Source organism: Centropristis striata, chromosome 8, assembly GCF_030273125.1.
Source record: "Centropristis striata isolate RG_2023a ecotype Rhode Island chromosome 8, C.striata_1.0, whole genome shotgun sequence".
In the NCBI taxonomy this organism is placed as follows: domain Eukaryota; kingdom Metazoa; phylum Chordata; class Actinopteri; order Perciformes; family Serranidae; genus Centropristis; species Centropristis striata.
In genome coordinates, this window is record NC_081524.1 from 9,362,856 (window position 1) to 9,376,393 (window position 13,538).

Genomic DNA, 13,538 nt, shown 5'->3' on the forward strand with positions numbered 1-13,538 from the left:
TAAATGTCATATGTTACACTTTTGGTGAAGTGTTTTGCTTTTTACTGCAAAACTTGAAAAAATGAGTTTGGCGATTATTTTAACAGGGTGAAGATATGGCTAAAATGCTTTATCTTAACCTTCAGAAATCAAGGTAGCCAAAAATGATATGTCGCATGGACAAAAAGTTTTTGGGTCGCACTTTTCCCCATCGTCACTTATTAAGTATTGTCTGTTTCCCTCTTTTAGTTCAGTTTTTCGGTTCGTCAGATTATAAAAAGTTAGTTAAAGTAGTTTTTTTTAACCTGTTGGTAGTGCGTTTCACCACACAGCAGCTTTAAGGCATTTTTCTCCTGCTTGTCAACAGACGGAATTACCTTAGTTCAATACAAAGTCAATGGAGAGCAAGCTAACTAGCATTAAAGCTAACAGCTGCTTAGCTTAGTGTAGCATAAAAAGTGGAAATAGGAAACAGCTAGCTCGGTCAAAAGTTATAAAAACCATCCCAGTAGCATCTCTAAGCTCACTTAATAACACATTATATATAGTTTTAGTCTGTAAGTGTAAAAAGCATCAATTTATCGTTTTAAGGTTATTTCTGGACTGTAGCCGTTGCCAGTCAACCAACGGAAAATCAAGTTAGTTACCGTTGTGGAAAACAAAATAAAATGTTTCCTTTCACTAAGCTCAGTTATGTAGACTACTGTTAAAATGTATTTGTTATTATAAAGTATATAAATACTAGAAGGCCTCATATGACTGTAGGCTTGCTGTGAGACAAAAAAGTTAGGAGGTTAATCTTTTTGTTTACAAATAGAATTCCAGTGTCTGATTATGTGTCATTAATACATTTGGATGCATGAAGAAAGAGCAGACATAAACAAACACAGTGATATTCATATTGGGTTTCAACCGGTTTTAATTAACCCTGATTACAGCTTAATTACAAGTTTGGAAAAAAAAAACACGAAAGAAGAGGAGAAATTCAATGTTACATCATGGTATTAACTCTCATCTCTCCATCTGAGTGTTATGTAACTGCTCGGGGGGAGACGAGGTGAAAGAAGAGACTGAAAGAGGGAGAAGATACACAGTCAAACAATACACATCTTTTTTCTTCTTTTAAAATGATACAACCCCCTTGCCCCGAAAAAAAATGAAAAAATATACAGAAGCAAAAAGAGAAAAAGGTAACATTATAAAATAAAAATTACAATACATGACAAAAAAAGATAAAATCACTCCCCCATCTGCCCCTAAATAAAATCCTCCGCCGCTGCCTTTTCCTCTCAGTCCCCAATGTTATTTCTCGGTCAGCATCAAAATTAATATTACACATTTTAGTTATATTACATTTGTAAAAACTAAAGACAAGAAAAGGGTCTCTGCTTGTGGGGGCTTGAAACAGGGAATGGAGTTTGGGGGGATTCCACATCATCCAAAGTGATGTAACACAACATAAAAAGCAACAGCTAACAGCCATGGAATAATAATAATGCCAGGTGGAAAGGTAAATAACCCAATGAAAACAATAATAACAACAACAATAATCAATAGCAATATTGACATCAGAAAAATAAACTGAGAAACCTTTATTCTTTTGATAGAGAAATGTAATCTTTGTGCTGTTTTGTCTACCGTTCTCTGACTGTAGAGGCCTGAAACAGGATGCGAGGGAGCCTGCGTTACAATCAATCTTTTTACCCTGCAATATCATGACTGAGTCAGATCACGCCGCAGTTTGCAGGAAGTCAGACAACGCCTGAAACAGAGCGAGGAAAAATGAAACCGAAAGAGAGAGAAAGAGTGCAGAGCAGGTAAGACTGATGCCTCATCTGTTGCTGAGATATGAAAAGTAGTAATAAGGCAGCTGTCAGTTAAAATACAGACACAGGACTTGAAGGGGGCGAAGGTGTGTGTGTGTGTGTGTGCGCGTGTGTATGTGTTGTGACATGCTCCAGTCCAGACCACAGGGGTCTGATGAGGAAATTCAATCAACTCAGCTACACAGACCGCCTGGAGGCCATCTATCTCACAGTTCGCTGCTATAGATCCGTCTTGTTGCTGGTCAGGCAGGGACAAGCTGCTGGTCAACATGGCTCAGTTGACCAATCAGACGCCTGGATGTCCTGGCTGCAGTGATAAAAAGCTCCAGGATGTGAAAACATAATCACAGGTTGTGTATGTGTGAATGTGCATAGTTTGAGTAGAGGGCCTTTTAGGACAGGGCCTCACATGTCCGACTTATGGTAATGATTAACCCCATAACCCACTCTCTGTCACCCCAATCCAGAGCTGCTGTGAACTTTGGAGCATTATGTGAACAAGCCTAAGAGAAAAGACTCCTTTTTAATCCATGAGCTAACTGTGCACGCACACACTCACCCACCCACACACGCACACACACACACAGAGCCTGGAGAGGTGGTGGACAGCTCGGGCCGGGGAGAACCCCACTGAGCTGAGCGAGACTGTAAAGACAGGAAAGAGCAGAGTGCTGCGTGCTAAAAGGGCAAGCTACTGCAAATGAAGTGAACAGCAGAGTGAACCACACATCTGAATCATTAGCAGTCTGTTCGAGTCCTGTATTTTTCCTCTTCTTGTTGCTGGTCTTGTTCTGGTAGACTGGCCTGTGCTGTTTTTCTCTGGCTTGTTTGACTATGAAACAAATGTACAAGAAAAACCCGGACCCCCACCCCACCCTCCATACCGTGTTACCTAGTGAGTGGCATGACCACTCAAAATAATCCACTTACAAAAAATCCTGAATCAATCATATCATTAAAATGCTATTGTTCTTTTTAAAATCTCACGTTCTTAATAATTTCATCTAGAATATATAAAGATATAGTCTGTATGTGTGTTATCAGAGCTCAGTTTGCACTTTTGTACATGCTATAAAAACAAGGCATAAAGAGGCAGTGTGTGTGTGTGTGTGTGTGTGTGTGTGTGTGTGTGAGGTCTAAGATGTTCCCCCTGCTCTCTCAGGCTCTCACACTCATGTAGTTAACAGGCCTGGAAGTCTCACACACTCTCAGGACCTGAGGATGACGCCACTACAGAGCTGGAAGTCCAGACTCAAAGAGAGAGGCAGGGAGCATGTTTAAGAGCTAAAGGCAGTGTCGTGCACGTGTGTTTTTGCTGGTTTAGTTTAACACTATCTATGATTGTTAGAGGAGCTGTAGCTGGTGAACTAGGATTCTGTGCTGCTGGGACTCGAGAGGAACTATTTTCAGTGTACAAGCCGTGTTAGGTGAGGTGAGAAGGCTAGTTAATAGTTACTGGAACCCCTCAAACCCTTCCTTCCCCTGCTGCCTTCCCCTCGTGGTCCCCCTCAGCAGTCCTTGCTCTATGCTGAAGTACTTCTTCATTCTTCTCTTTTCCTCTCCTCACATCTCCCTTGGGTTGAAATGATTTCTGTGAGTGGAGTCATGATCTTTCAACAGGTGGTCCGCAAGCGAAAGAGGGGCAGGACAGGAGAGAGACAGAAGGAAGGTTATACAAAAGTCAAAAGCTCTGAGAGAACAGTGTGCCAGAGTCAAAGTCTGCATGTGTGAATGCATGTAAAGTCTTGTGTTGCAGTGAGTCTGAGACAGTGAGTCCCTTTCACTGTTGGTTGTTTTTTTGTTTTTGCGTGTGTGTGTGTGTGTGTGTTTGTGTGCATGAATCCAATAAACATACAGCAATAGGCTTCCCTGAGTGGAGTGGGCCAGGTTTAAGAGTCAGTTAAACAACACCCAACAGCCCCACTATTCAGTCTCAGAGACACTTTCCTTTTCCCCCAATGATTTTTCAGTATCTGCCAAACTTTACAAGGCTTTCACGAGTTCAAGATTGATTACTCGTAGCAGTCCTCTCCCTTCTTTGCTCTCTTCCACGTCATGCCAGGGCTGTGGGGTTTTTAGATACAGGCACTTATCAAAGTCCCGTCAGCTTGTAGGAAAAGTAGCAGAGGGGAGAGTGTGCACATCCTCATCCTAGGTGTGTTTGCTGGGCTTTAAGGGAGTGTGTGTCCCCTGAGGAAAGTGCTGACTGGCTGCTGATCCTATTGATGGAGCTTGAAGGCGGGAGCTGTGCTACTGGGGCAGGGCATCTGGAGCTTCACTGGCCAGGTGGGAGGTGAACTTGGAGCCAAGTTTCATGAGGGAGCCTCCCTCTGATTTCAGCCCCGTTACAGACACTTTGCTGCCTGGGATGGCTGAATCAGAGTGAGTCCCACCTCCCAAAGGATGTGTCCCAGAAGAGCCATGATCCAGACAGAGAATTGTTGGTGGTGGGGGGAGGTCTGACAAGAATTAGGCTGTCTTTGAGGTGTTTGTTTTCTATGCATGTATGCTGGACTGTGCTCTCAGTTCACAGGAGGTTTCAGGAATCTAGTTTGTCAGTGTGGGAGAGGGATTACAGAGGAACCATTTACACACTCCAGAGCAACCTCCAGTGCTACCGGAGCAGTAGTGTTTGGGCTGTGTCTCTCATCAGCAGTCTTTGTTCTCCAGAGACAGCTGTGCAGTGGCACGGTGCAGCTCAGCGCTAACCCTCCGATGTGAGGCCAACGGTGTGGCCAAAGAGCCCTCGTACGCCAACGGGGGAGGACTGTCCCCTTCTCCACTGCCTGTCCCATCCTCCTCCATCTCCATCCGTCCGTTACTTTGCCTCTCTCTTTCCCTCTCTTCCTCTGGTCGTACTTTCTTGTCGTCCGACTCCTCCTGTGAGGCCTCCATGCGCTGGTCTTCGCTCCAGCGCCTCTTGAAGCGCAGCTTGAGGGGGATGCACTTCGTGTGGGGAGCTCCCACTGAGCCGGTCTGAGGTGGGGGGGTGTTACTGTCACCTGGTTCGATGGGTTCACTCTTCAGGGTGGGCAGCATGCGATGCACATTGGAGTGTGTGTGCTGCGAGGTAAAGAAGGGCATCAGGCCAGGTGGAGGCGGAGCAGGGGCTTTGAAGACGTCCTCGTCCAGGTCCTCATCAGGATGGTGTTGATGTTGGGTCGCGGCCAAGCCGTTAGCAATGTGGTGATGGTGGTGGTCAGGGGCTCTGGAGTGGCGAGGGGAGAAGAGTTCAAACTCCTCATCTCTTTCATCTGGGTCCTCATCACTAATGTCGGTCACCTCCACCTCTTCCTCTGACTCAATATCAGAGATGGGCTCCACCTGGACGAAATTCAAATGGAAAACAGAGACAAAGATGAACACGACAGGAAAACAAAAAACTGAGAAACTCATTGACAAATGATTAGTACAACATTTAAGTCCAGCAATGTTTTAAGAAACAGGGTTTGTATAGATTTTATGGAGTAACATTCAAATACTTTTTGTGCATTTTAAGGTACATAAAACAACATTTTCCAGACTCAAAGCATTAATCATCTCAGTTGTTAAAAGAAATACAATTGCGATGGTCTACTGGTGTAAATAAGTGATTGTGCATTTGAAAACACCAGATAATGTTTAAAAAAATCATGCATTTTAAAAGGAATGAATTCAAATTTAAATATATTCCTAACCTTGAAAACATAAATTAAGCATTTTCCAATATTAAATATACATGTGGCCTTTTTAAGTTCTTGTGGTGATTGATGTCACATTTTCCTTGAGTAACTTTGCTGCGTGAATCATAATGAAGGATATTTGGGTCTTTGAATCTCACCTTTATCTTGGGAAGTCCTGCGCTGTTTAGGGACTGTGTTGAGGAGGAGGCAGAGATGAGGCCTGAGCCGCTGGCTGAGCTGAGGTCACTGCCGAACGACAGCGAGGATCCCAGGCCAGAGGTAGACGACATGGAGCCAGATCCTGAGGACAGTGAGCTCTGCCTGGGTTTACTCTGGCTCTGACTATCCCTGTGCTTCCGGCCCAGCGGTGGTGGCTGCAGCTTGAACTTGAAGGGGGACAGGTGTGGAGGCTCCTCACCCAGGTGGAGTGGGTGATGCATGGGGTGAGAATGAGTGTGAGGGTGGGCAGAATGAGGTGGATGCGGGTGGTGGTGGGCAGAGTGAGCTAGAGGTGGATGGTGGTGCCGTTCTCCTCCCCTCTCTCCTCCTGCCGTCGCTGCTCTTTCTGCTCTCTCGGCCGCTCCTCTCTCTCCAGCCTTGTCTGCGGCGGGCCGGTGGGGCTGAGGGATGACGATGTTTGGGTACTGCAGAAAGGCTCTCGGGCTGAGGCCGTAGTTGTACACCGACTGGGTGTGGGCCTGCAGGTAGCGCTTCATGTCCTCTGGGTTGAAGGAGAAGTGGGAGCCTAACATGGGTGACAGGGTGGGTGAGGGGGTGTAGGGGAGGTGAGATGTCGGGGTCATGGAGAGCGCTGGGGACAGAGGAGGGGCCAGGAGGCCAGCTCCTCCAGGCCCTGGCAGAGGGGACACGGGGAAGGGCGACAGGGAATCTGGGTGGATCCGGTGCCCTGTGTGGCCGCGGGAGCCTGGGTGCCCTGCAGGGTTACCTGGTCCTCCGTACATGCGGAACAGGGTTTCATGAGACAGACGAGGATGGATGATACTCCGGTAACCTCCTCCACCACCAGGCCCTCCTCCTCCACTCACACCCCTCTCTCCCCTCTCCTCCCCTGCTCCCGTGTTGCCATCCTCAATCTCAGAATTGACTGAGGTGCCGTCGCTGCAATCGCTGACGGAGCCTCGTGCCATTCTTCGGGCCACAGAACTGAACATGCCACCGGGGCTGCGCAGGTCCTCGTTCGGGGAGAGGACTTCGGAGGGCGTTGAGGGAGGAAAGCGGAAGTGGGTCCCTGCTCCGGTGGGGACAGGAGGGGCGCTCTGAGGGACACTGCTTCCTGGAGACAGCAAGGGAGGGAGGGAGGAAGAGAAAAAAAATAGAGAATACTGAGAAATAATATATAATGTTCTCCTGTGTAATCCTATGTAATCATGCTATCCTATTGTGGGATTAGGAGATATCTCAACATGCACAGGCATGCACACACATATAGATAAGACTGCCTAGGCTTACCAGTGGAGCCCATGTCAATAAACGGGTAGTTGACCAAAACCAGTTTATTGAAGTTGAACTTATAGGTGAACCTCTTGCCTTTGGTCTTATGGAGGATCCTCTTGTTGTAGTAGTATCTGAAAGAGAGAAACAACAAACATGATGAATAAAATATTAAGAAAAGACACTGCTCATACATCAGACAAATATAAAGACACACATCAGGGTTAAATATCTGCAATGATGTTATGCAATTATTTTGATGTCTACCACCAGGTATTATAAATATCACTCCCCAGCTTATTAACAACACCGAAACATTTAATTTAAAATGTACACCTCATTTTAAAATATCATTCTGTTCCTAAAGTCAATGAGACTATGACAGATGCGCCTGCACACTCAAGCACACACTTTAATAAGCATGAGTCTTTCATGTCACCCCCCCTCCCTACTAATGATAGATATTACAGAGTGTTGTATGACATTTGCACAAAGCAGACCCAGTAAAGGGAGAAGGGAGGAGAGAGGGGGAGAAAAAGAGAGAAAACAGATAAGAAGCGGCGGATGGATGGATGGAGCTGTGGAGCAGCAGTGATGTTGTGTTGAGGGATAAACAAACAATTAATGTATAAAGCCAAATGTGGATTGTAAATGGGTCGTAAGGCCACAACGGTGTGTGAACAGTTGTGTGCATTTTTGACTTGTGTGTGTGTGACTCATGTTATTTGCATGGATTTTGTATGTGTGCTACTGTCATTAATATCTGTCTAAAATAAGGTCAGGAATTAGAAAAAAAGTGTATTTTAGTGTCTTTTAAGCTCAGATTTTGTCTGACAGTCACATATACAACAACAGTTTCTGTCATTCATTTTGCTAGATGAACCCATCTCTTTATGTAACAGCTAAGCAAAGCCACCAATAATTCACCCCATCTTTATCTGTTTATGTAATGGCCATTCTCTGTTTTTTTTCATGCTTTCTCTCTCCCATGACTCCTGCCTACAGTACAAGGCTCCATTTTTATTAACCTTTGTCCAGCTACGGCTCTTTATGTAACATCTCTCTGCTTTCTTCCCCAGATCCACATCCACTTTATGTAACCTCTAGATCCCTGGCTGCCAACCCTCACACACGGAGGGAGACAGAGCGAAGGAAAGAGGAAGAGATAAAGAGCAAGCAAGGAACAAAGACTGTGTTTTTGTCCGTGAGGGAGACAACAAGCTCGTGTGGTATGCTCACCAAAACGACCACCTATTCTTTCCAACGCTGCCCCTGGCTATTGAACACAAGATTTAACCAGACTGCACATTTGCTCATCATGTCTGCATACCTAGCTGCTTTTATAGCACCAGACTCTGCTTTCTCTTCCTGCAGCATGTCTGTCTGCTGGCACAAGTTAAGTGAAGTGTGCTGACAAAGATAGGGGCTTCAGGGTATGTAGGTAATGCAGAGATAATCAGAGCCCATTGACTATCATTATACTGAATGGTAGTTATCCAGACGGCTCTGTGTGCGTGTGGGGTGTGTGCTGTGTGTGTGTGCGTGTGTGTGTGTGTGTGTGTGTGTCTGTTTGGTGGTGGGGAGGTGTCACCCTTCACCCCCTCTTATTATGCTTATTACACAGACTGGTTGGGCCATATTTGCTCTGGGAACAGACTGTTGCTCTTTTTCACTTGTTCTCTTCAACCCTCCTCCTCTTCTCTCTTCATCCGACTGATACCTCTCTCTCTCTCTTTCTCTCATCAATCCGCCTCCCCCCCTTTTATCCCAACTCTCTCCCTTCGCTCTTCACTCGTCCCCTGAGGCGATGGGAGAGGGTGAGTGAGAGAGAGACAGAGACAGAGAGAGACAGGACAGGCCTGCACTGTTGAAAACATTGTTTACGCCAGGCACAAAGCAGCATGTAATTTCTGCTCTAGGGGAGACACTCACAAGAGCCTGGAAGGAGGGGAGAGAAGCAGTTGGGAGCGAGGGGACGGACAGAGACTGGCAGGAAGTCAAGCAGAATTAAAACCACAACAGGACTGTGATCGAATTAGCTGATGATAGAAAAGTCAACAAGCTGTGCTACAGTCGGGCCCACATATGGGCCTTATATACGCATAACATACGGCTTGCAAGAATAAAATCCAAAGTATCTAAAAATGATTACATTTTTGCATCACAGAACCTCATTGCAACCCCTAATTTTCTGCAGATTAATTGATAATGAAAATAATCATTAGTTACAGCCCTTACTGAAACACGTCAAAAATGTAAAGCTAAATAAAACAACACAAGCAGCGAAGAACTTGCTAGGCTCATCGCTTGTGAGTAGCAAGCTAGTTGGCCACCACTGTCTAAACGAGCAATCTGCAACGTTTTTCTACAATTTAGCTGACTTGGTGCAAAGCAGCACAGGATCTTCTCCTTAACCGCACGAGGTAAAGTCTAAACTTCCTTTCCCAGCAGTGCATCACTTTGTTGTCAATCACTGCAGAGCCTGCAGGCGATCTTCTCCGTCGTAAAGTTTAACATTTAAACTTTCGACCTCTCCCTTTTTTTATTCATCAGCACCACAGGCTACAGCTTCCTAAATGTCAATAACATTTAACCATCCCTCTCTAAAACAAAAACGTAACATTATAACCTTCATGACGGTAGGATTTACAGTAAGCTGTTTTACTAGACTGCAATCATTTTAGACCCGAGTGTATAATTGGCATGAATATGGATGCATCCCAAAGGCCAATAATATCACTGTGCTGACACATCTGTCTGACCCTGGCTCATGGCAGTGGAATAGTAGGGAGTGTAGCCAACTAAAATCTTGTATACGCTTGGCTGCACACACACATGCAGCTAATACAAAGAATGCTGAGATGCATAGTTGGAAGCAGACGACAACTTTGCGTAATCCTAGCCACGGCAACTGAAGCTGTGTTTAGAGCACATGGTCACCCATTCTTTCTTCATGCCCCCTCCTCCTGCGCCGTCATACAGGCAGACAGTCTTTGAAGAGCATTTGAACTCACTTCAAAAGAGAAGAAAGAGATTCTTTGAGTGCCTGTGTTTAGCTGCCCACCGCACTCGCCTTACACACACATACACACACACCCACCCACCATCACACACACACACCTCTCCCATATCCTGACTCTGTAACTGCCACCTCATTCAGACACAGTCAAACACATGGGTGCATGTGTGCCCCCACACACCCACAGAACATATCATCCAGGAGATGCAGCTTTATCCCGCTTCCTGTTTAACCAAAAGAGTAGATTGAACAATCAATGCAAGTATGGATTTAGGCAAAGCCTTCAGGGGAACAGAGGGGAGGCTTTCTATCAGCTCAGTTGTTACTGTGTGTGATTCTAGGCCAGGGATTAAGGCTGCGATTACACAGACCTGCTGTGGTCCAAAACATTATGATCAAAGCAGAGAGACACACATATGGGAGTGCAGGAACTCAATGGCAATGAATGAACATGGACTTTTCAGAACAGCACTTTAAACAGGTTTGAAACCATTTAAACAGTATAAACAGATTTCACTTCCATTTGCTCATTGAACAAACAAACTAAAGTGCTGAAACACAGCAGCCTTTAACACAACCCGACTGTTGTATAAATTAGGAAGTTATTACTAAAACATAATTAATTGGCAACCACTTTTTAAGACATACAAAATAGGGAAAGTAAAGAGCAAAATTTACATCCCAAAATAAATCTATATATTTTTTCTTTGTTGCACAGGTGATTTAAATATCCTGTTAAAGCCAGAACCGTACTGGTATTTTGTATACCAGGAATTAAGGGTGGGCTGATAACACTTACTATTCAATTCATTTAAAGTGAGATAAAACACAAACTTCAAACAATTATTTTTGGTTACTGTGATAAAGCTTTAATTCTTTAATGTCAGTTGATGTACAACAACATAGTATCTTAATTACTCAAAATATAAGCTGAAATGGCAGCCATATTTTCAGTTTCTGCAACCAAGAGCTGATGCCTGGTTGGTCTGGCAACTTTAAATGCAAGTGTTGAGCACTGGTTATTACAACTTGATTTTAATAAGTTGCTCATAGCTCTCTCCATCATTTCCATTAGATACAGTAACATGTATTCATCAAGTAATTGCTAAGATTTTGAAATGTGGCAAGGTTGCTCAAAAACCGGTCCAACCAGGCACCATAAAACAAGCAGACAGACTGTCATTCAATTAAATTTGGCTAAATTATTGTATGGGTTTGTGTACAACCTTTATAACTGTCTGACCAATTACATTTGTTGCCCAACCCACGGGAAATATCCGGGCCTGACAAAGCATTAGATGCAGACATTGTTCATTAAGTATTCGAAAAGTATTTAGTCGATACACAGCAGTTGTGGTAAAGATGGAAAATACTGAATGTGTTCTCTCTGTACATTCAGTTCAGAGAGAGGTATTAGTAAAGGACAAATGACCTGTCCACCATGGCCAACGTTTTGTATCACCCTATAATATGATATCTGTATAGGCTCACCAATCTATATTGGTATCACTCCACACGCACACACAAATGTCAACACTAAAAATGAAGCGAGCCAACCCGCTAGTGTGTGCGTGGACAGTCTCTGTCTTGCCCATTGTTGGGCTGAAAATAGGCGCTGACTGTGACAGGAAGTTGGGATTACAATACTCCCCATGAGCCCCGTGTTTATTTTCTGCCTCTTTCGTCAGCACTGGCCATTACACACAAACACACCCCAGCCAGATCCTTCTCTACACACATGCACACATACACACCAGCTGCTCACACTCAGGTGTGTGTGTACGAGTTGCACACGTGAGAGTGCTTTGTGTCGAAACCAGGTTTGACGAGTGTTTTGGTCTCAAAAAGGAAATGTGTTTGTGCAGGGATGTGGGTGTATACAGTATATATATATGTGTGTGTGTTTTGTCTGTGAACAGGGGGATCTGGTCAGGGTCTGATTAGAATGGTCACATGCTCTGTGGGTGCGAATATGTACTCGAGCACACTCTGGTGTGTGTGTGTGTGTGTGTGTGTATTCCGCCCTCCTAGAAAATAAAGGCCTCATTCAGTCTGGGACAATGACACAAACACACACAACGTTCATGTACGCTGAACACATACATGCTGCTGTTAGAGACAATGGAAAGACAATGCACGCAAGCATACGTCGAACACAAAGTCATACAGTGGTACTGTCCCTGGGTGCTCCCTCTGCACTTTCTCTCTGGCCCTGGGTGTTTCCACACAATGCGCTGATGTAGAGAGAGGCCTTCTGACCTATAAACAGGCTCAGCCAGATAGGTGAGTAACACTGTGTGCATATGCAGCAGTATTTCCTGCAGGATGTTTTGTAGTTGTGGTCACTGGGGTTACTTCTAAATGCACATCAGAGACAGTTTTAGTGCAGCAGTTTAAAAATGGCTACTGTAGGGTTTTCCTTGGAAGGCTGGAACAGTGGCATGATACTCATCCACAGCAACACCAACTCACTAAAAATAGGATATTAGATGCATGTTTAAATAGAGTTTTAGCATTCATGGTAAAGTGTTTTGAATTTACTGCATCATCATACACATTTAATTTACATGTTTTCTGTAGTGGCAAATTTCCAGCTGTGGTGGCCAATCACAGTTAAATTAAGGCTGGACATGAAGCAAACACTACCAATGTGTGCAAGCAAGCATTGGTGTACAATGGTGCATTTGTGTATGTGAATGTGCACATGTGCTGTGTTGTTAATCTTTGCCAGCTGTGCATGGCAGTCCCCCTGACCTCTGACCACTGTGTTGGGAGCCAATGCGGGCTGCTGACTGCACGACGGGGGCCTAGAGGTCTCGAGGAGCTGGGACCTCTTAGCATGATTGCACTCATTAAGCCAGCATGCTGCAATGACTGATTGGCAACAGGCTTCATTTCCCCTACTCTCCTTTGTACAGGTCTCATTTATGAGAGCGAGGCAACGTCACAGGGGATCAGGAGGTGGGGGGGAGGCTTGACCATTTTTATTAGTGGACAGGTTTACTTCTTCGTCCTACCGGGATGAAGATGCAGCTGATGGTTAAAGATTGTGTTTCTCATTGCACCAAAAATATCTGATAGCCATGACCTCAAAGTCCCCCATACACACAACAGCAAAGGCCTTAATATTCTACTGCTTTGTTTTTATATGCATTTGATTCACTATAACAAGGCAGAACAGCAAATTCATTCATTACCAAAAAACTAGACTATGAAATGATAATCTAACCTCTTTAAACATCAAGCATGTCCACGTGCACGCATTCATGCACACATTTGGAAATAAACACACACACACAGTGGGAGTGTAATCCTCTCAACAGGAGTGGGAATTTCACAGCGGCCGTGGGAGCGGGAGACCAAGATGACGCATGGACTGAGGCTGTGTCCCCTCAACGGAAAGCGAACACATACGCACACATCCACACACATCCACACACACACAATGTAGCAGTGCTGATTAAGGGAATTTCCACCATGTGCCTGGCAGACAGGAAAGAATAAGATCATAGAGGTAAAAATAATAATTACAAAGGCTAAGTGATAAAAAGAACACTTCAAAACAGGCGTGCCTTTTCAAGTATGCAAGCATGTGTGTGT

At 44.7% G+C, this 13,538-nt stretch overlaps 1 protein-coding gene across 1 annotated transcript in view; it reads right to left on the reverse strand.

The window, feature by feature from the left end:
- Window positions 1-1,007: 1,007 nt before the first annotated feature.
- The window catches only part of erfl3 (Ets2 repressor factor like 3), a 50,883-nt gene continuing 38,352 nt past the window's right edge, over window positions 1,008-13,538 (reverse strand). The window contains exons 3-5 of the mRNA XM_059339481.1: window positions 6,938-7,053; window positions 5,626-6,761; window positions 1,008-5,129 (exon numbers count right to left, since the gene is read on the reverse strand). Coding sequence (XP_059195464.1) covers window positions 4,455-5,129; window positions 5,626-6,761; window positions 6,938-7,053 — 1,927 coding nt within the window. The 3' untranslated portion in view covers window positions 1,008-4,454. The remainder of the gene's footprint in view (window positions 5,130-5,625; window positions 6,762-6,937; window positions 7,054-13,538) is intronic.